General features: G+C 40.2%; 1 protein-coding gene across 14 annotated transcripts in view; it reads left to right on the top strand.

Moving 5' to 3' along the window:
• Positions 1-551: 551 nt before the first annotated feature.
• Positions 552-22,965, top strand: part of LOC148855670 (uncharacterized) — a 51,224-nt gene continuing 28,810 nt past the window's right edge. For 5 of the 14 annotated variants that reach the window (XR_016112883.1, XR_016112882.1, XR_016112881.1 and 2 more), the window contains exons 1-4: positions 552-876; positions 9,010-9,294; positions 10,043-10,177; positions 18,087-18,143. Coding sequence is in view for 8 of the 14 variants with exons in the window: in XM_088984366.1 (XP_088840492.1) it covers positions 9,013-9,294; positions 10,043-10,177; positions 18,087-18,143 (474 nt within the window). In the remaining 6 variants the exon portion in view is untranslated. The remainder of the gene's footprint in view (positions 877-9,009; positions 9,295-10,042; positions 10,178-18,086; positions 18,144-22,965) is intronic. The other 9 variants (XR_016112885.1, XR_016112884.1, XM_088984369.1 and 6 more) reach the window with 5 other exon arrangements.

Raw genomic sequence — 22,965 nt, 5'->3', positions numbered from 1 at the left:
TGTGTTTGAACTTAAAGTTATTTTGATTTTTTATTTAATTTTTATTGGAAGTTTATAACATTTGCATATATTTTTTGGCCATCTAATTAGTAATCATCTATTTACGTTATTTTTTTCTTTGGTATTTATTCTTTACTTTTATTGTTGACTTTTTTAATTTTATAGTTTTTTTGTAGTTGTTGGTAAATTTGTTAGAGGAAGAGTCAATCTTTCCTTTCATAAAGATCAATTGAATGCAAACTTTCTTTTCAATATTAGAATTTTAGATTAATTCATTTAATAGTTATTTAGCATCTTCAATTCTTCATGTTTCATTTTTAAAATTTTTAATAATTGGTAGAGTTGAACCAAATTGATCCATGGGTCAACCCTAACCCGAATGTTTAGGGCCAGGGTATAGCAATCTCTAACCCGACCCCAAATTAACCTGAAAATGCATTGGCCCAACCCGAACCGACCCGATTGCCAGGTCTACGTCAGGTTTAAGATTCATTTTAACACGTGTCTCTTGATAAGCCCATCTGAACTCACGAAAGGGATTTTGCTTTGACATACAAGGATTCTAGTTGCCCGACGGAATCACGAAACAAGGATTCAACTACCGGACGAAGACGTTGCCAAAAAAAAAAAAAGGAAAAACAAAAAAAACTAACTGATGAAGAATTCTAATTTCACAATATCTGATCGACGGTTACAATTATTCTTTGAATATCTCAAGACTCAAGGTTCCAATTAATCGGAAAGAAAATTAAGGCCATTTCGTATTTTATCCCAGCCAGACTCTTCACAATCTTCGCTTGGAGTCCGTGCGCGCGGAAGTTGCTTCGTCTCGTCAGCGGCCTCTTCTCTGGTTTCCTGTTTTATGCTCACAGCCAGGTTCTTTCTCTACTCCTGATCTGATTTTCTTTTGGTTTGATATGTAGACAGAAAACAAACTTCAATACAAAGATCCGAGCTTCATTGGTTCTTATCTTGAATTTGATTATTACTTGAAATATTGATCACAGTTCCTGATCTTCCATACTTTCCTTTTTGTTTACTTGTTTTTTCTGTTCCGCTTTTATGGTTCTTTGAGCTTTTGCTTGAATGACTCAGTGGACTTGGTTGACAACTGAAGTAGGAATGAAAATTCTGGCTTTTCTGAAGAAAAAAAAAAAAAAAACCAATGGAAGTTCTTGCAGCATGTAGAGAGACTATTGGAGTTTGAGTGGTTCGTACCACTACAATTTCATCCACTAAACCCAATAGCGAACCAGGACAATTCTTTCCTTGTTTTTATATGGTAATCAAATTAAACAAAATGAACATGAACAGAAAATTAAGCAAACATTTTACAATCCACAAGAGACTAGAGAACCGTTCTTTTAACGTGGTGAAACCCCAAACTGGGGAAACATCCACGGCCAATAGATGGCAAAATTTCCACTCAAATGATTAAGGAAGAAGTGCAATCGGGAGAGTGGTTACAGGCCACTTGCCAATGGATACTAGTCATTCGACAACCCCAAGATTCCATCCTTCTTCTTTCCCAAAACCTCTGTTTTTTCTTCTCCATACCTTTTTTATTCAAAGTTTCCACTAAAATGATTAAAAAAGAAGTACAATCAGGAGAGATGGTTACAAACCTCTTACCTATGGGTACTAGTCATTGAACAACCCAAAGACTATCCTCCTTTCCCAAAACCTCTGTTTTTATTGTCCTTCCCTTTTCGCCAGCAGTGGGATGATGGAGCGGCTGTGGTTTGTGGAATTTCTGAAAGTTGCAGATAGTGATGAGATTTAAGCTGAAAGAGGAAAGGTGACTCTCAATCTGGCAATCAAGGGAGTTATGGTTCTGCTGTATTGAGAGATGAGGGAGAAGAGTGTAGTTCTCCTAGGAGTGAGAGAGATGGAAATGAGGGCTTTGATGCCTCTTTGAGAGTGGTTGAATTTTCTGACTGTTCTGATTTTTTAGATTGTTCTGATTGTCTCTAATGAGATATGATCTGCGCATGTATTCTTGTTTTGGAAGCTTCTCGATTAATCTTTTTGTATAGTTGTTTGCACACCTTTAGGGTGCCACGAGAAAAGTGAGGTTATGATTGGCATAGGAATATCTTTTGTCAGAAAGGTATCCCGGTTAGATATGTCAGGTCAGCATAAGTAGTTATGGGAAAGGAATGTGGGGAGCATGGTACTAGACTGAGCATCTTTTCTTAGGTCCATGCACATCTCCCAAATGCAGACTCGGCCACATGTCGTTGTCTGTGGTGCTGTTTCACATATCAAGATATTTGAAGGATGGCGTTTCATAATGCTTTATCGGATAGGGTGGCTGTTTTGCACACCCATTCAGACTTGCCAGTAGTGTTGGACATCTATGCTCTTACGCCCATGTAGAGCATTGGGAACGTTGTGGTCATGGAACCAACCTCACATCCTACTTTCCCCCTATCAATTTCAGATCAAGCCTTTCCCATTGGAAAGCTTTTGGTTCCTCAAAAGCCTCTTAATTAGATGAGGAAAATTTTCCTTTCACCTTTTCCATGGAAAACCACTTTGGGGTTAAAAAAAAAGACATACCCACAATATTTCTTCTTCTCCATTTCTTGTCATCCTCGTCTTATTACCAAGTACAAGGTCTTTTGTAGCCTGCTTAATGGGAACGGATCATGTATTGTCGGTTAGATGGTGGTGTTATCTCTCTCATTGAGGATAGATGATTCAAATAACTGTAAATTCTCAACATTTACCATTGAATACATCTGCATATACTGGGTAGATGAAGTTTTAAAGCATTCTGATAATTTTGTTCTTGGTCTGGTTACCAAGAACAGGCAGTGGTCTGCCTTGGCCGAATGATATAAGGGTGGCCTAAACCCTATTTGTGGATTTGTAGATCCGGAATTTTGTGAATGTTGAACCTCTGTAGGTCACGAATGACCTGGTTCAATTTACTGAAGTCCTAGAGCAGCCCTATTGATGCTTTGTGTGGCCTGTACTAGCCTTGGTGAGGTCTGGTAGACCTGTTAATGTGTGTAACTTCTTTTTGATTCAAAGAAAAAAATACTCTTCGAAGTATGGGCTGCTGTCCTCTGTGTGGACTGTAGGAACAGAATTGGTGATCATTGATAAGTGATTACGTATGGCTTTTGAAGACTCTACAACTTCAGGATCCACTTTAAATCAGAGTGGTTTGAACAGCGGCCATGATACAACAAACTTCGCAATGACTATTACCCCCTTAGATGGTAGAAATTACTTGGGATGGTTCAAGGAGATGTGGCTGTACATTATAGCTAGGGGTTAAGCTGGATATATAAATGGAAAAGTGAAAGAACCTAGGGCTGGCAGTGCTGAATATGACAAATGGGACCAAAAGAACTGCTTGATTATGCCTTGGCTTTTGACATCCATGTTACCCTCTGTTAAGCAGAACTTTATTTGGGCTGGAACAACAAAAGAAATATGGGACCAAGCAAAGCCCACTTACTCAAAACAAAGACATTATGCCAGAATCTATCAGCTTCAAACAGAATCCTCAACATGTAAGCAAGGGGAAAGGAGTTTATCAGCTCACTATTCTGCACTCACTTAAGTTTGGATAGAGTTAGATTACTACCAAAGTATTGAGTGGGAGAGTGAGAAAGATGCTAAAGCCTATGAACAATTGGTCTCTCAACAGCAGGTCTTTGCCTTTCTACTATGTATGGACCTATCAGAGTGCAGATTTTGGGCAATAAGGACCTCCCTTCTGTCCAAGAGGTGTATTCTCTAGTGCAATTTGAGGAAAGTAGGAGATCAACTATGAATGCTCCTAAGGGGGAGTCTATTGCTCTAGTAGTAAGAAATGACCCAAGCTCGACAAAAAGCTGGGGGGGGGGGGAGGTTAGAAAAGAGTGGATGATAAAGATAAGTTGTGGTGCACCCATTGCTAGAAATCCAGGCATACTTGTGAGACTTGTTGGGAACTGAATGGAAAACCTAAATGGGCATAAGAACTGAGCAAGAAATCAACACAGGAACAAGACAAGAAACCAAGTCAGAAGAAGTTCACTTTAGCAAACTTAGCATCTCAAAAATCTTAGAATAATCTTTCTACTATGAGTTCTACTCAGGGTTGCCCTCCTAGTTCTGATCTCAGGGAGGATATTATTTTTTTTTGGAAAAGGTAAAGTAACTCCATGGATTATTGATTCTGGATCCACACCTTCGACTTCTTTTGCTTCCTCCTCAAGTAACTCAGCCTTTGCTTTCCATGTATCTAGTGACACTCTAGAATCTCCATGGATTATTGATTCAGGTGCTTTAAACCACATGACTGGTAAGTCAACCTACTCTTTGAACTGTTTAGTAACCTTTTTTCTACATTCTTGTGTTTTTCAAGATTTGGCCTTTGGGAGGACGATTGGTAGAGGAAAGTCAAGAAACATGGTTGATGGCCTCCATGTGTTGGAGAATAAAGTTGGTCTTGTAGTCTTAGAGTTTGTGTGCTAGTTGAGTAAAAGTCAAGTTGTTTTGTGGCACCATAGTTTGGACCATATGTCTTTTGAGTTCTTAAAATACTTATTTCTAGAATTGTTCAAGTCTGTGTCGGTTGATGATTTTCAGTATTAAGTTTGTCAGTTGAGTAAGTATTGTAGAACTTCATTTTCTTTACGTAATAAAAGATTAGATTTTCCCTTTTATCTTGTGTATTATGATGTGTGGGGCCCTGTTAATATTCCAACTGAGAATGGCTACAAATACTTCATCTCTTTCATAGATGACTATTCTCGGTACACTTGGGTTTACTCTATGCACTCCCGAGAAGAAGTCTCTAAACTTGTGAGAGATTTTTAGTGCATGGTCTATACACAATTTCAGACGGAAATTTGTGTTTCAATCAGACAATGCAAAAGAGTACTTCCATGGTGATCTCACAGAATTTTTTGCATCTAGTGGCTCCCTCCATTTGAGCTCCTATGGAACCTTGCAACAAAATGGGGTTGTAGAGAGAAAAAATCATCATTTTCTTGAAGTTGCTCAAGGATTACTTTTGCAGATTAATGTTCCAAAAAGATTTTGGGTGGATCCAGTCTTGACTGCTACTTATGTCATCAATAGGTTGCCATCTCGGTTACTGGGATATAACTCCCCTCATCAACTCCTCTTCCCTAAGGCCCCATTATTTCCTATACCCATGTGAGTCTTTGGTTGCCAGTGTTTTGTTCATGATTTATCCCCTACCCATGGTTTGACCCTAAGGCTATTGTTTTTGTTTTCCTTGGTTATCCTCTTTCTCAAAAGGGCTATCGTTGCTTTGATCCTAGTTCAAAAAAATACTTTGTGTTCATAGATGCCACTATCTTTGAAAATGTTCTTTTTTTCCCGTTTCTCTTTAGGGGGAGAGTTCAGGTGAGGAGAAACGGAAGCAAACATAGGATTTTTTACCTTCTCCTCCTAACCCTCCTCCATTCCGTGTCTTCCATAGACAGTGCTACAAAAACCAAGGCCAACAAGGTTCAACAGTCGTGGAGCAACACGAAACTATGTCACCCAATGCCATCAGACTTTTAGAGGTTAGATCCCTAGCCCCATCCAGGTACCATTGTTCTAGTTGTTATTCCTAAACCTATTGATGTTGATATTTGTGATCTGAACCTTCCTATTGCAAAAAGGAAAGATGTTAGGTTGTGCACTACCCACCACCCTATGGATCATTTCTTATATATGAAAACATTTCACCCTCATTTCATGCCTTTCTTTCTGGCATTGATAGTATCCCGCTTCCTAGGAGTGTTGTAGGGTCCTTATGTGTTCCTGAGTGGACAAATGTAATGAAGGAAGAAATCAACACCCTACACAAAAATGGCAAGTGGGAGTTAGTAGATCTTCCTAAGGGAAAGGAACCTGTGGAGTGAAAATGGGTGTTCTCTGTGAAACATAAGGTAGATGGAACAATGGAGAGATACAAAGCTCGCTTGGTAGCAAAAGGTTTTACTCAGGTTTATGGGGTTGATTATGCAGAGACTTTTGCACCTGTGGCAAAGATGAATTCTATCTAGATTCTTTCTCTTTAGTAGCAAATTTGGATTGGGAACTCCATTAATTAGACATCAAGAATGCCTTTCTAAATGGTGATTTGGAAGAGGAGGTGTACATGATCCAACCTCTTGGGTTCTGTGCTAAGGGCAGTGAACAAAAGGTATGCAAATTAAAAAAGTCTCTATCTGGTCTAAAACAATCACCGAGGGTTTGGTTTGGCAGATTTCATCAAGCAGTTCAACAGATGGGTTTTAAACAATGTCAGACTGATCACACTCTCTTTGTGAAGAAAGAACAAGGAAGAACATTAGCCTTGATTGTTGACATAGTCATTACTGGTGATTGGGTCTCAGATATTCAGAGGGTAAAGAACTTCTTGGTCACTCAATTTGAGGTAAAAGCTCTAGGACCTCTTCATTACTTTCTTGGAATTGAAGTTGTTCACTTCCAACAGGGTATCTTCATCTCTCAAAGGAAGTATACCCTAGATCTCTTGAAAGATATAGGAAAACTTGGAGCCAAACCGGTTGACAATCCTATAGACGTAAATCACAAACTCGGGGACTGCAATGATGAGCACATAAAAGATGCAAGGCAGTACCAAAGACTTGTAGGTAGACTCCTATACTTGTCTATGACCAGGCCTGATATTGCATATGCAGTAGGAGTCCTTAGTTCATGCATGCTCCCAAGGCTGCCCACTTAGAAGCAGTAGATCGGGTTCTTTGGTACTTGAAGAAATTTCCAGGGACAGGCCTCCTCTTCAAGAATCATGGACATATGAAAGTTGAGGTTTACACTGATGCAGATTGGGCTGGCTCTATAGATGACAAAAAATCTATAAGTGTCTATTGTACCTTTGTGGGGGGAATCTTGTTACTTGGAGAAGTAAGAAACAAAAAAGTGTGGTGGCTAGACAGATCTAGTGCAGAAGTAGAGTACAAAGCCATGTCTCATGGAGTTGCTGAAATACTATGGATTAAAAACCTGTTAGGTGAATTGGGGTTTTCCCTTGATAGTCCCATGTCACTCTACTGTGATAATAAGGCTGCCATCAATATTGCTGGCAATCCTGTTCTCCATGATAGAACCAAGCACATTGAAGTGGATAAACACTTTATTAGAGAGAAACTGGAGAAGGGAGAAGTGTGCACTCCATATGTCAGCTCCGAGGAGCAACTTGCAGATGTTCTCACCAAAGGATTGAACTCCTTGCGGCATTATGATCTTTGTGACAAGTTGGGGATGATTGATATCTACACCCCAACTTGAGGGGGAGTGATGTAATGTTCAGTTGTTATGTGCCGCAAGGGTGCAAGGGCTGTCTTTTCCTTTATTTTTTTGTTATGTTCGGTTACCCTAAGATATAAATACAAAGCTGGCGCTGCCAGCCTACACTTTTTGCCTCTCCATTTTTCTTCTTCTCTTCTCCCTCTTTCTTTCTTCTTCTTCTTCTCTGAAATCACCAGTCTTTCCTGGATTACCCATGCTGCTTCCAACAAAATTAAGCTTAATTAGATTACAACTAGGAGCTTTCCACTTAGGGGAAAATGCTGCCCATGTGATTGAAAAGTTGGTTACACCATACGATCCTCTTGCAATGTCATTCATAGAAAATGGGTCATACAAAGACAGTTTTGACCCAATTATCCACCTTAATCAAGATATTCTCAAATGCCACCTCCTTTGAGTAAGAAACCTCTTTGAATATCCTCCCATTTCTTTCTTGCTATATAGTCCAGAGGATCACCCCCCTTACACAGCCCCCAAGAACCTTCCCTCACATCTTAGAAGTTTTGAAGAATGATTCATCAAACAATCTTCTCACATCGCTAGGTGGATCCTGGTCTGCAGCCAAACAAAGAGAAGACTTGCTCCCAAATGCTAGAAGTGTAGGGGCCGGAGATTGATAAGTTAGAATTAGTCTCAGCACTTGCTCTACAAAGGAAGCACAATCTTGGCATTATGCAATAGTTGGGCCTTTTCTTTTGTAGGACCTCACAAGTATTGATTGTTCTATGTGCTACTTCCCAACAAAAAGCTTTTATGTTGGGTTGCATTGGTCCTTTCCAAATTGCTGTAGCTTGAAATACAACAGAGGTCCTACAAAGGAGGTTGATAAGAACCATGAAGATTTATAATCCAATCAAGATGATCACTGTTCAATGGGTCAAGGAAAACACCATTAAGAGAGCAAAGGAGGTTGATAGCAAGAGAAGACTCAGGAATCAGGATCTCTCAATCCTCCTCTAAATCCCAAATCCCAAGAGAACCCAGACTGAGAAGATCCACAATAAGCAATAGAATTGTTCTTATGGAGGGAGAGGGAATAAAGAGATGGGAGCTTGTCTTTCAAGGGTTTGTTGCCCCACTATAAATCTTCCCAGAATCTCATCTTTTTCCAGTGGGAAGCATCAAATCTTGTATAACAAACCAAGGACATGGAAATGTTGTAAATGGATTTCCAAGTGGCTGTCTGCTGTAATCCTACAGCAGAGAATTGCAAAAGAACTGCCATGCAGCAGCAGGAACATTAACATACTCCCAGTGAAGAATTATGCACGTATCTATCAATTGATCCGGGATAACTCTTATTGTTATCATGGGGAGAGACCCTTGGTGAGTTACTTTGAATCCTTAAGGAGTATGTGGACAGAACTGGACAAATTTAATCCTTATATGCCAGTTTGTGACAAAGATGCATGTATAAGAACGAATTAGATAGGACTAAACTGTAATATTAAATTTCCCTTAATTATACATTTTGTTTGTTTCAATGACTTATTTTTTCCTGGCAATACTTCGACTGGTTCGTTCACTGATAATAATTTGGTATTATGATTGTTGATTATGGGGTTTTGGTTCTATCTTCTATTCGTGGAGGTAGATTATAGTTTAGTTAAGCACAACTTCCATGTATTTATCAATAGTTATCAAAAACTTAATGTATTTTTTTTCCTTGGATATGTTGACTGGCTTCTATAATGAAACTTTGCTTTGCAGGATATGACAAGCATTTTATCAAGTTACTCCTGCAATTGGCCAGGAGTTCAGGAGAATCGTTTTAAGAGCAGAGTTGATAATGTTAAATATGTAGGATGTTCAGGCCTACATTTCCCTTTCGGGGGATCAGTATTTGATGGTCAATTCCTTGTTCTTGGTGGCTACAGGGAAAGGCCTAGGCTCCATGGACCTGTATTTTCCAGTGCAGTGGACGATGGTATTGAACCAGATGACTCAGAAGACGAAAGTAGAGAGGAAGAATCTCCAAAAAATGAAATTGGAAGAGTATGTTGAACACCTGTTTGTTTCCTTTGCACCTGGTGAAATTTGCAACATTACTTGGATGAGAACTCTGGTGTCTGGTTGGAATATTGCTCTCCTATAATCAGAAAAACTGACAACTCTGACCAGTCTATTGCTGGGCTAATCATAACATGGTCTACGGCTTTTGGTCCAAAGTTTGAATGGTCTTAACATTCTAGCTGTTGATTGTATAGGGTTTCTCCCAATTATCATCATCTGCCATTTTCTTTGTTCTTCAAGGTCTTCCATCCATACTTTAGTTGTTGAATAATTTTTAACCCATAAAACTGACTGACCATGTCTATATATTGATTGAGTACCAGCTGAGCCAATATTTCACTTAAATTTCCAATGTTCTCTTGCAGCTGTTATGTCATAAAAAACCACTGGTTCTTCCATTAACATATTTTTCCAAGGCAAAATTGTGTTTTAATTTTTTTTTAAAGTGGTGAAGTTCTTTGTTGGTTTGACTTAACCTAATCTTAATTGGTGGGTTGAACTCATTGATTGGGATGCCCAACTCTCATCATATGCACCACTTATGAGCTGTCATTGACTGATACTTCTGTGGTCTACCATCACATGAAATGTAATTCTTCATTTAAGTTCATATGCATGCTTTCCTGCACCAGAAAGCCCTATATGATGTGTATATTCCACCTGTATTTGTATCTATAACATGAGGAAGAATACATTTTTAAGATATTAGCTTTCTCAATCCTTTTTTCAGGCAAACAATGAATTGTTTCGTGAAAATTTGGAGAGAATTGTTGGGACAGATGATTCAACCTTCAGTGGAATAGACCTTGCTACTCTTATTAGAAATAAGTATGGGAGGTCCTATGACGTCCAATTAATAAAGAAGGTATTGTTTGCTTTTGGAAATTTGTGGCTATGTAAATGTTTAAAAAATAATTGGTTATGATGAAAATATCTCGGTCATTGTTCTTTCTTTTTGACATGTTTTTTCTTTCAGATATTGAGTTATTATCAATGAGTTGAATTACTTAATCACTTTGTACCTGATGGCTACAATAAATGAGAACTGAAATTGAGTCTTCATACTACTACTACTACTACTACTACTACCCCCCGTTGTGTAGCCCTTCAAATGATAAAAAAAAATACTAATATAGTTATAGTGGCGATAATAATGATAGTCATCATCATCATTTTATTATCTAAGCCTTGTCCCAAGTCCCAACCATATGAGGTCAGTGATAGGCCCCAATTAATGCCAGGAAGAGGAAAGGTCAACAATCAGCTAAGGGGGGGGGGGAATAATTGAACAATTAATCACATGAGGGCAATTATAGCTGGAGGGAATAAGGAGAGTCTTGGGGCATTTATAGCTATGACAGTTATGAATAAGAAGAGTTTTTGGGCATCTATAACTAGGCCAGCTGGGCATTTATAGAGGGAGTCAGTTATGCTATCAGTAGAGTATAAGAAGGGGCTTTGGGGGATGGGGGTGGTATGTTTTCTTTGAGTAAAGAATATTGTGAGTGTTTGGGAGAGCTGGCAGTCTCTCGAAGAACCGACCAACTGTTAATGTTTTCTGCTGAATGAATACTAGTTTCTTTTGTTGATGTTTGAGTGTGTGAACACTGCTGTAAGTCTGTGAACTGCGTGTCAAATTTCTGGGTCATATCAGTGGTATTAGAGCACGTCTTTCCTCGGCCATGGTGACAGCTAAGGAAGTGGCATCGCAGGTAGAGGGTTTCGAAGAATTCTTGACTTCTCTGCATTCTGAAGTGGATGGCTTGCGTGATGAGATAACAGCTGGACTGTCGAAGATCACATCCCTGGAAGGAGGCGTTCAAGACTTGGTAAGGTGTTTTGATCTGTTGCTGCAGCAACAGTCATTGTCAGCTCCTTTGTCTATAACTGACAATGTTCCTCCTGTATTCGCATCAAGTCGTGCGGCTGACAAAGGGAAGGGTGCAGCTTTCCCGATGTCCCCTTCAATGACAGTCCCGGAACATACATCTGATTCACTTCCTCGGAAGTTGGAGCTGCCTATTTTTGATGGGGAAAATCCAGACGGCTGGCTTTTTCGCGCGGAGCGCTATTTTGAGATTAATGGCTTGCTTCCGGCAGAACGTCTGCGGGCAGCAGTGGTCTGTTTAGAGGGTGATGCACTGGCGTGGTATTATTGGGAGGATGGTCGGCGACCCTTTCGTAGCTGGGCAGAATTCAAGGAACTCCTCCTTGAACATTTCCGATCAACTCAGGAGGGAAACTTGCAGGAGCAGCTTCTATCATTACGTCAATCCACTACTGTCAAGGAATATCGTTGCCATTTTGAGGTGCTTTCTGCCCCTTACGTGACCTACCAGAATTAGTCCTTGAAGCAACCTTTGTGAATGGGTTGCGCCCAGATATCCAGGCTGAACTCCGACAGATGGAACCCGTTGGACTGATTAGAAAAATGGTTGCATCCCAGAAAATTGAGGAAAAGAATCAGGCCTTATGGGCCTATCAATCCAGTTCATATCCTCGTGGGCTCATGACGTCCCTCTCTAGAACCCACTTTAACTCACGGGTTTCACAAGTGACTACTTCTGCTGTCACCCGACCTACACGAGCCGCAATCCCTCCACCTACACCAGCCCCTATTGTTAAGACCCCACCTCCTACTTTCAAAAAGATGACCGACAAAGAGATGTAGCAGAAACGAGCGAAGGGTCTATGCTTCCGTTGTGACGAGAAATACAGCTCGGGGCATCATCGTGCTTAGAAATCACTTCAGGTTTTATGGGTTCAAGATGACGTGGAGGAACTTGCGTCTAATTTGGACCGCACTTCCGGGGACACTGAAATTGCTCCGGCTCCAGAATCATCCATGCTTTGTGTTTCGTCTCTTGTTGGGTTGTGTGCGACAAATTCCCTTAAGGTACATGGACGCATTTTGTCACGTGAGGTGGTCATATTGGTAGACTCGGGTGCATCCCACAACTTTATCTCCGAAACTTTAGTGGAAGAATTGAAATTACCCCGCACCCTTACACACGAATTTGGAGTTCAGATGGGAAATGGCGAGGAGGTGAGAACTTTCGGAGTCTGCTGTCAGGTTTGCCTCAACTTACCCGAATTGGATGTCATTGCTGATTTCTTTCCTTTAAAGTTGGGCTCTACGGATGTCATTCTTGGTTTTCCTTGGTTAGCATCCCTCGGGGACTCAGTGATGAATTGGGGCAACATGTCTATGAAGCTCAATTTGGGAGGTGTCCGGGTGAAATTACAGGGCGATCCTTCTCTCTGTTCTTCTCAAGTATCTTTGCATGCTATGATACGTAACTTACAACATGAGGGACATAATAGGGGTTTTCTACCTCGATATGATTTTGATGTTTATATCCACTATGGGACTGATGCTTACATTTGTGGAGAAGAGACGGCATTGTTGGAAAGCCTTGAAGGAAAACAAGGAAAACCAAGGTTGAAGCCTCCTTTTCCAGCTAAGGCAGGGCTATATGGATGTCCAACAACTGTTACAAATGTTGAAACTGTGGCTGTTTCCCCCACCATGTTAAGGTGTGGTCCTGAATGGTTTGCTAGTTTTGGCAGGAAGAACAATTCTGGGACAAAGCTATTCTGTGTCTCAGGCCACGTGAATAAGTCTTGTACAAATGAAGAGGAGATGAGCATTCCATTGAAGGAGCTGATAGAGAGGCACTGTGGAGGAGTTAGAGGTGGATGGGATAATTTGCTTGCAGTGATACCAGGGGGTTCTTCTGTTCCACTGATTCCAAAGCACATATGTGATGATGTGTTGATGGATTTTGATGCACTCCAGGCTGTCCAAACGGGTTTAGGGACAGCTGCTGTAATTATGATGGACAAGTCAGCTGATATTGTGGATGCGATTGCTAGGCTCTCTTACTTCTACAAGCCTGAAAGTTGGGGGCAGTACACACCATGTAGGGAGGGGACAGGATGGCTGTGGAGGATCATGGAGAGGGCTGAAGGTTGGAAACGCGAAGCTGGAGGAAATAGACATGCTTCAAGAGGTGACAAAGCAGACACACCTTCTGTGCATTGGGCGATGCTGCTGCTTGGCCTGTGCAGGGACATATCAGTACGCGGTGTGCGTCCATCCACTATGCCTGGAGCTACTGGTTTGGGGGTTCTTATTCATTGGATGGGCCTGCCTGATTTTGAAGATTCTTGGGAGCCTTTTGACTTACTTCGAGACCAGTTTCCTCATTTTAACCTTGAGGACAAGGTTAGACTTTGGGCGGCGGGTAATGATAGGCCCCAATTAATGCCAGGAAGAGGAAAGTTCAACAATCAGCTAAGGGGGGGGGGGATAATTGAACAATTAATCACATGAGGGCAATTATAGCTGGAGGGAAGAAGGAGAGTCTTGGGGCATTTATAGCTATGTCAGTTATGAATAAGAAGAGTTTTTGGGCATTTATAACTAGGCCAGCTGGGCATTTATAGAGGGAGTCAGTTATGCTATCAGTAGAGTATAAGAAGGGGCTTTGGGGGATGGGGGTGGTATGTTTTCTTTGAGTAAAGAATATTGTGAGTGTTGGGAGAGCCGGCGGTCTCTCGAAGAACCGACCAACTGTTAATGTTTTCTGCTGAATGAATACTAGTTTCTTTTGTTGATGTTCGTGTGTGTGAACGCTGCTGTAAGTCTGTGAACTGCGTGTCAAATTTCTGGGTCATATCAGTCAGCTACATGATTCCTGTTTCACCATTCCATTTCTATTCAGTGCCAATGTACCATATAAATTGTTAAATTATGAGTGCTTAAATTGTTTCTTACTATTGAAAGTTGTAACAGAAATGCACCTATTGGCTATTTTCCATTGCTGTTTTTTCTTTCTTTTGTTTCTTATGGACATAGTTATTCGGCCATGGTCCTATTTTATTTTTGGTCTTTTGTTACTGTTGCCTTACTAGGGTTACTTATGTAATTTTACACACATTTCCAGCAGCTATATAAGATAGTAGGGGTCTCATTATAGGACCTATGATCTGATTTTCTCTTCCTTTTTCTCTTCTTATGTTTTTTCTTCTTTTAAAACCTGTTTTTATTTGTTCTTTTAACACCATTTTCAACAAGATGGTATCAGAGGAGGACTCAGATGATGACGAAAATGTTGATAATGAACAAATTTGACTATGGGGTTTCTTTGGTGTTTGTTCTTTCTTATGTTATTGTTTTTGGTTAGTTTCCATTCAGCTTTTGTTTAGTTTCATTGATGCTTTGATCTCTCCCTTGTTAGACTTGATAGCTTAAAGAAAGATTGGTTCTGAAAGCAGAAAGGTCATAAAAAATTCAAATTCAGTTGATAGGTTAGGTGAAGAGAGCGGGTCAGGTATGAGGTATCAAGGGCATTTGGGCAGGTTGAAGAAGGTGATCAAGTTTTCAAAGCTGCCTTGCATTTGGGCAGGATGGAAAATCACTTCAGGAACAAGAATGACAGCAAGGGGTGGCTTCTAGGGCCTATCAAGCCAATGTTGAAAAGAAATGGAGTAATAAAGAGGGTCTGGATTGAGGCTAGAAAAGGAAAGTAAGAGGGGTGGGTTTGAGCAATAGCCAAGTTTGGCAAAAGTGGTAAGAAGAGGATCATTGGTGGTTCAAGAAAGCTGCTCGATGATGGTCCATCTCCTGTGAATGGTGATGCTGGCCTTCTATCTCCGGTCAGTAGGGAGCCTGATGGGAACTATGTATCCCTAGAGCTCGGGGGAACAAGTAAGACACCTCTAGAGATCAGCTGCGGTTCTGGAAGCCCAGTTTTGCTGCCTTCGTAGGATGCGGTCTCCATTGAAACAGTGAGGTTGGAAGGGGGAGGAAAAGGCTCAGGAAAGGATTGTTAGCACCAAAGTTGAGCTGGAAATTGAGGGTGAGGTTGGGGGAAAGGAAATTTCTTGCATTGATGAGCTCACTGGAGGAAAAGCTGAAAGGTAGGTTGAAGAAGGTCTGCATTATGAGGAGGTTGAGGTCGGAAGGTTGGGTTGAAGGAGTAATCATGAAGAGAAGGAGGATCAGGAATTCCAGAGGAGTGGTGATGTTTCTGACTCTAGTGTGATCTGGCCACCGCAGAATATTGATGTAGTTGAAGAAGAATCACAAGGCATGGCTTTACAGAAATTACTTGACAGAGAAGTTAGGATAGGGAAAAGCTTGGGCCTATTTTTTTTTGGGGTGATGAGGAATTTTCTAGGAAGGCATTTGAGGAATTTGAAAGAAGAAAAAAGGAAGAGAAAGAGAAAAACGAAGTTCATTTGCAATGGAGAGGGGAATGGAATGAGGATTTCTCAACCCAAGAAGATATGCTCACAGATTTAGACTGATGGAGGCTTCGGGATAGGGATCTTTGCTTTTGTTTAGTGTCAGGCTAGTGGCCCTTATTTTATGGGGATATGTGTTGGGTTGGTGTTTTCGTTTTTATTTTGGGTGTTTAGGCAATGCTCCTGGTTGTAAGCTGCGGTTGTATTGGGCCTTATTGGGTCTCCTGAGTCGCCTCTCATGCTTTTGGTGATATCTTATCACCTTCTGTTGTACTTCTTGTTTTTATGTTAATGAATTTTCTCTTTGTCCTTCAAAAAAATATGACTTGGTAGTTTGGTGTCTCTAGTCTAAATCTTTCTCCTCTTGGGGTTCTTGTTATCAGATATGGTTTTTACTATAACTAGTAAGCCACAATTTTACTATAAATAGTAATTTAGGAATTACTATAAAATATAAATAGTAACTTAGTGAATTACTATAAGTGGTATTATTTGTTTTCTTAAAATAGTAATCATATGTAATCTTTAAATTGCCTGACTTATAGAAAATTTCAGAGAAATTTTAAAATTTTTTGATGTCAAGGATGATGCCCTAGAGGTTGTGCCCAAAATCAAAGGAAAATTGGAGATCTACTTTAGTTTTGATTGTGGTCATTGGAGATTGTTTTGCGGGTAGTGATGTGACTTTGTTTATAAACTTGCCTATTACTATAGAGCCAGAAAACCCAAATATACTCCTATAATCTCCAACACTCTCCTTAGTAGAAAACCCAAATACGTCTCTCTACACCCTCCCTCAAACTTGAGATGGGGAAGCCTGCTTGAGTTTGCAAGTAAGGATGTAAGAAGCCTCCACGGAAATTGATGAAATAGCAGCCAGGAAACTTGAGATGTTGAAGTAGCCTCTTAGAAACCAAAGTTGGATTTTTTAAAGTTTAATGAGGTAGCAAAATGATATGAACTCGTGTCTAAAATCAAGGGTAGAACCAAGTCATGTAGTAATCACCAAATTGACATTGGCCAACGAAAAACCAACACATGTCATGCCAAAGAACTGAAGTTAGCCATCAAAAGGCCAATCACAATCACCGAATTGAAGAATCAACCATGTCAAACAATTAGATAATCATAAATGTCAACAGAATTACTAAATCAGAGTTGGCTAGTGGAAAGCCAACTATTAGCCAACTATGATTAACTCCATAAACTAGATCAAAGAATCATAGTTGGCCAACCGAAATCCAACTATGAATTCCATAAACCAAATCAAGGAATTGGAGTTGGCCAACGGAAATCCAACTATGAACTCCATAAACCAGAACAAAGAATCAGAGTTGGCTAATGGAAAGCCAACTATTAACTCCATAAACCAGATCAAAGAGTCGGAATTGGCCAATGGAATGCCAACTAGAAATCCATATACTAGGTCAAAGAATCGAAGTTAGACAATGGAAAGCCAACTAGATTATTGAATCAAAATATCATGTCACCTATGGAGATCAAAACTCCCAAGGATTTCCTCAACAATAACTCAGAACTGATGTGCCTAATAAAGGATCATTGCTGAAATTTTCATTAATCATCTTCCATGCAAAACATATATGAGATAAATAAACTAGATATTGATTAATGATAATAGATCCAATAGTCACCAATCTAGTCCAAATATCAAATCAAGTCACAAACAAGATCAGATCAGAACTGATCATAACAATGGAGGACCAATGCAGAAATTTTGCACCATTGAGTTGAGACATTTTCTCAAACATCAAGTAGTCACCTTGAGATCCAGTATCACATGTTGATGGTGATAACCATAAATAGACCATAGAAGTTTCAAAGCTTCTATAACAATTCTTTGAAAAGTAAGAACTCCCAAAGAAAATACCGAACTTAACTAAATGATCAACAAGTAGCCGTTAAGACAATTAATCATATAGTTGATATGCAACATAGAAACCAGAATTTGGTTGAAGATATGCACTAGTTTAGATGCTAGGGAGTATAATCCACAAGACAAGGAAAGCAAATATAAATCCTTCCTTAGAGGGAGTCCTTTTTGAGAGCCAATATAAGAGGAAACCAAAAAAGATACTTTAATGTCATTAAAATATAGACAAGAAGATGCCCTAGATTATCAATCAGATCAAATTTCTTTGCAGAAATGACCCGTTGGTCTTCTTTTACTCACTTCACTCGCTAACCGAAGCTCTGAGAATCCCCTATTTGCTAATGTTGTTTATTCATTCATCCTAATAAAAGATTGTTGTTAGAATTACTGCTAGGCTCTTAATAGACTGTTATTATTAATTTTTCTTTGTTAATTTGTAACCAAGGGTACTATTGTAATTTTCTCTTTTCTTTATACACCCTAATATATAAGTCAGTGGGCAGCCTCCATAGATACTTTTCCAGAAAATATTCTTTCTTCTTCTCATCTTTTTTCTCTTGTAACTGAAAATTTCTTCTTTTTGGAAGTGTATGTGTAGATAGTTGTTACTAACCTCCATGATTTGACATAGGAGTTCATGGGAAGAAATCTCTTGGCATTAAATGTAATGTGGAAATACATGGAGCAGGTAATTGCATTCTAGTATGACATGTATGTGTATTTGTAAATGGATTTTGGTTCTTTAAGATGTAATTACAATCACTAGTAGTAGTAGTAGCAATTCTTTGAGCTTGTTGTAATGGCTCAAAGAAATTGCCTTGAGATCCCAAAAAGAGCACCATTTTGAGTTTGTTAATATTGATGAAAGTGGAAGATAGCTAGTTTATAGAGTCCATTTCTCATAACGTGCCAATCTATTCTCTCCATTATTTTTCTAATTTAATTTTTTGTTATTTGTTTATTATATTTTTGTTAGAAATGTCATCAATCTGATTGTCAACCTATTCAACCTTTTTGTTTTACCTAGAATATCTATGAGGGACCATAGAATTACCCTTTCCCTGTAAATGTCTCTTGTCCTTGAACCCCAAGCTGACCAAACAGTGTTATCAATATGGTAAGGTGGCAAATAGACACTTGGTCCCCTATGGTTGATGCAATGACTAGTTGAGTGCAAACAAGAGATATTCTAAGTTATAAAATATTGGTGTAATCTCATTAATAAGTTAATAAGCACTACTACCCAATGTTGGTCAAGGTTACTTGGGGTTGGGATTGTTGATGGGTGGGTCGGGTAGACCCATTTTGGCTTTATACTCTGGATCAATAGGGGTGGGAGATCGCTAAGAACTGAAGTGGTGGCTCTTCTCCAAGGTTTGAGATTGGCTAAACAGCCGGGCCTTTAACAGATTGAAGTGGAGGGGGATTCTAAGTTGGTAATAAAGTGTATGCAAACAAATAGCTTGGGGATCTGGACTCATAGACAGATTGTGAGGGAAACCAGGTGCCTAACAAGGGAGATTGGGGCAAACCGTGTCTCATTGGCATGTCATAGATGGGAGAGTATGCAGCAGCTTATGCCATCATTGAACAACCATTTCTTGGAGAAATTTATATTAAAAAGGAGGGAATTTAGAGACAATCAATAAGCTTTCCACTGATTTAAAAAAGAAAAAAAAAGTGAAAACTATTTTCTCCTCTTCTCAATTACAGGAACAATATTTGATGTCTTATTAGGGGTGCAACTTGGGCAGGCCCAACCCGAGCTCGGATTGACCCAGCCCACAATTTTACTAGTTGGGCTTGGATTTTCAATCCTCGGTGAAGGAAGGGGAAATCCATCATATGGATGGCCAAACCATGCTAGATGGCTGGGTGAAATTTCAAAAATTTTCTTTTACCCTTCCGAGAATCGTATTCCTAGTTTTAGAAAAATCGCATTTTTCAAGGATTGTTCTTGCACCGAAACCGGACCAGATCTGAAACCAAAAGAAAGGGAGTGTTATCTTGAGAGCTGTACTTGAAGTAGAGAAGAGAAGTACAATGATACAAGAAGTTACTAGAATGCCCCTGATTAGTGATGGGACACCCAGACAACTTAAAACATTAAATAGGATTAGGCCCATTAACATAGGCCCAGTACAAGACAACTTAAACTTAAGTATAGGCTAATAAGAACTCTTATCCTCCGAATACTCATACATACAAAGACTTCAATCCAACACTCCCCCTCAAGCTAAGCATGGATATCAATCATGTTTAGCTTGCCAAGCATGTCCCTAAACTTTGCTGCTGCCAGCCCTTTAGTCAGTACATCTGCAATTTGCATCTCAGATGGAGTATAAGGCACATAGAGTTCACCTGAGACAATTCTTTCTCTAACAAAGTGCCGATCAATCTCAATATGTTTTGTCCTGTCATGCTGCACGGGATTGTTGGCAATGTTGATGGCAGCTTTATTGTCACAATACAGCCTGAGAGGACCTTCGGCCTTAATGCCAAGTTCATTAAGAAGAGTTTTGAGCCATAAGAGTTCAGCAACCCCGTGGGCCATAGCTTGATATTCTGCTTCCGCACTTGATCTAGCCACTACTTTCTGCTTCTTACTACATCATGTGACCAGGTTTCTTCCCACAAATGTACAGTAACCCGAGGTTGACTTTCTGTCTCCAATAGACCCAGCCCAATCTGCATTAGTGTAGGCTTCAATTTCAATTCTATTGTTTTTCTTGAAGAGAATTCCCTTCCCTGGGCAAGTCTTCAAATATATGAGAATCCTTTCAACTGCTTTCATATGAGGGATCTTTGGAAAGTGCATAAATTGACTGGCAACATGCACAACATAAGCAATATCTGGCGGAGTGAGGGATAAGTATATCAGCTTCCCTACCAATTTTTGGTATCTTTCTCTATCACAGTAGTCCTCCCCTATTGATTCCTGCAGGCCATGATTCTGTTCTATTGGAGTATCTGCTGGCCTGCACCGCATCATGCCTGTTTCCTCTAGGAGGTCAAGAACATACTTCTGCTGACATATGTAGATTCCCTCTCTTGACCTGGCAACTTCAATCCCAAGAAAATATCTCAAATGACCCAAGTCTTTGATCTCAAATTCCGAAGCTAGAAACCCCTTCAGTCTTTTTATCTCTTCCAAGTCATTCCCGGCAATTATCGTATCATCCACTCTGAGTGTACCCCACTTTCTTCATGCCCCCACAAAGCCTCTCAAACCATGCACGGGGAGATTGCTTCAACCCATATAATGCTTTCCTCAGTTTGCACACCTTTCTACCAAAATCATAGCCTGGTGGAGGTTCCATAAATACCTCTTCATGAAGGTCACCATTTAAGAAGGCATTCTTCACATCCAGCTGATGAAGTTCCCATGAAAAATTTGCTGCTAGGGATAGGAAATCCATCATATGGACGCCCAAGATTGCGGAATAAAGGGGGCGAATTTCAAAAATTTTTTCTTTCCCTTCAACTGGGAATCGAATTCCCTATTTAGAAAATCATATTTTCAAGGATCATTCTTGAACCATAAACTGAACCAGATCTGAACCAAAAGGAGGAGAGAGAGATAATACCTGATACAGAGAAATAATATCTCTCAATGGAGGTGTTCACGCCCAAGGTAGAAATCAAAATCTGCTCCCACTGAAGATGGCGCAGTGCAAGGTGGAGCAGAATCAGCAGTGTCCTTCCTAAGAACTTGATTCTTCCCAAGAATCACCTGGACAACTAGTGAATACAACTCCTACCAATCTTTTCTGCAAAAGATTGGAATCAAGATCCAATCTTGATTTCTCCCAAGCAATGGAGATCGAACTGCTATAGGCGGCGACTGCAGGAAGGAGGCGGCTAGAGAGAATTTGCAGGGTGCAAAATTCTCTCCTCTGTGATCTCAGCTCTGAAGACAAGACTTGAGTCTGTTGGATGTTGTGTCTAAAGGCTGCCGCCCCCTCCTCCTTTTATAGACATAAAGGGATCAGCTCCTAATCCCATTAGGAGTTGCTAACCCAAATCATATCTAGATTAGAAGTCCCTTTAAGATAAGGGATAATCCTTATCTTATCTGTAGATTAGATCAGCCAGCTCCTAATCTAATTAGGAAGTTTCCAAATCTAAATCTCATTTAGATCTTGGACTCTCTGAGTGGATAGGGTGTGGGCCTAATCCTATCAGCTGATCTTATCTCAGAATTCGCCCCTTAAAGACTAATCAAATTAGCCCAGTTCGAAATGGGCTTAAGGCCCATTTAGGGTTATGTATTCATTAAGCCTTCCAAACTGCTGCCCAGTTGGGTTCCTTGTATGGCGTGGGACCCAAACATTGATCTACACATAGCCACATGGGTTCAGTCCAGCCATTGTTACAAGGCTTGGCCGAATACACTGTTATGGACAGTGCACCCCTTGAAACCCATCAGATGGGCTCTATGGGCCCAACACTCACCCTAAGTGGTCCCTGGGCCAAGCCACCTTGTAACACCCAGGGACTGTGGGCGGATGCAAGATTAGCCCATCAGGTATTATCCTCAATGGCCTTACACTTAACCTCTCAGCCCATAATGATCATACACTGCCCGACAAGAGATGACCTCTCCCTCGGCTGCAAGGAACAGTGTTGCACTCTCTCAAGTATGGATCCCGGGAATTAAAACCTTTTGCAAACATTTCAAAACCATAATATATATATACTTTTTATCTCATATAAAATATATTTTGCAAAACAAATTTCAACGATTGAAATCGGCTGCCGGTAGTCTTGGTTTCCATCAGTGAGAGTGCATCCCCGATCATTACCTTTGTTCGACAAAGGGGCTGATCCTGTCACTATGATCACCCACTCAGATGAATTCTCAGACTGTCCCAACATACCCAGGTTTTGTCCCCCACTAAGGATCTCACTGATTGGTATATCAAAGACAACCTAATCCGACACCTAGTGCAGTATCATAATCGAGTCTAGGGGTCGGATGTAATTTTCCAGTTTTGCCCATCAATCTCCAAGGTCCAGGGCAATACTGGAAATCTGGTCCAGTTCAAAGATTCAATTAATCCCACATTGTATGTGCCTAAGGTCTCACCTCGGTAGCTGAGACAAGCCACCCCAACCGACTTGGTGGCACCATAGTGTCAGCCTTGTCAGGATAGGTCTCCCCAGACCGACCCACTGGCTGTGAACATTCTAAACTAACACGAGTCTCATTAAGTGTCCAGTTTAAGGGTATTACACAGAAACATACCAAGGGAACATGAATCAAATATGCACTTTTATTCATTTACAATAAATTCATAAAGTACATCATTTTGATTGAAGCTAAGGGCATACAAAACTGTCAAACAGCTCCCACTTGCACTTTGGTCCAATCAGGTGCTAGCCGGACTCCCATGCTTTCCACGTGTTTCTCAAACACTTTCTGTGATAGTGGCTTAGTCAATGGGTCTATCACATTCTCCACTGATGCTACCTCTTAACATCATCCTCTCATAGGTCTAGTGTTGTCA

The sequence above is a fragment of the Nelumbo lutea genome, chromosome 4, assembly GCF_056320005.1.
Source record: "Nelumbo lutea isolate HS-2025 chromosome 4, American lotus-T2T, whole genome shotgun sequence".
In the NCBI taxonomy this organism is placed as follows: Eukaryota; Viridiplantae; Streptophyta; class Magnoliopsida; order Proteales; family Nelumbonaceae; genus Nelumbo; species Nelumbo lutea.
This window is presented reverse-complemented; position numbering and strand designations above follow the sequence as displayed.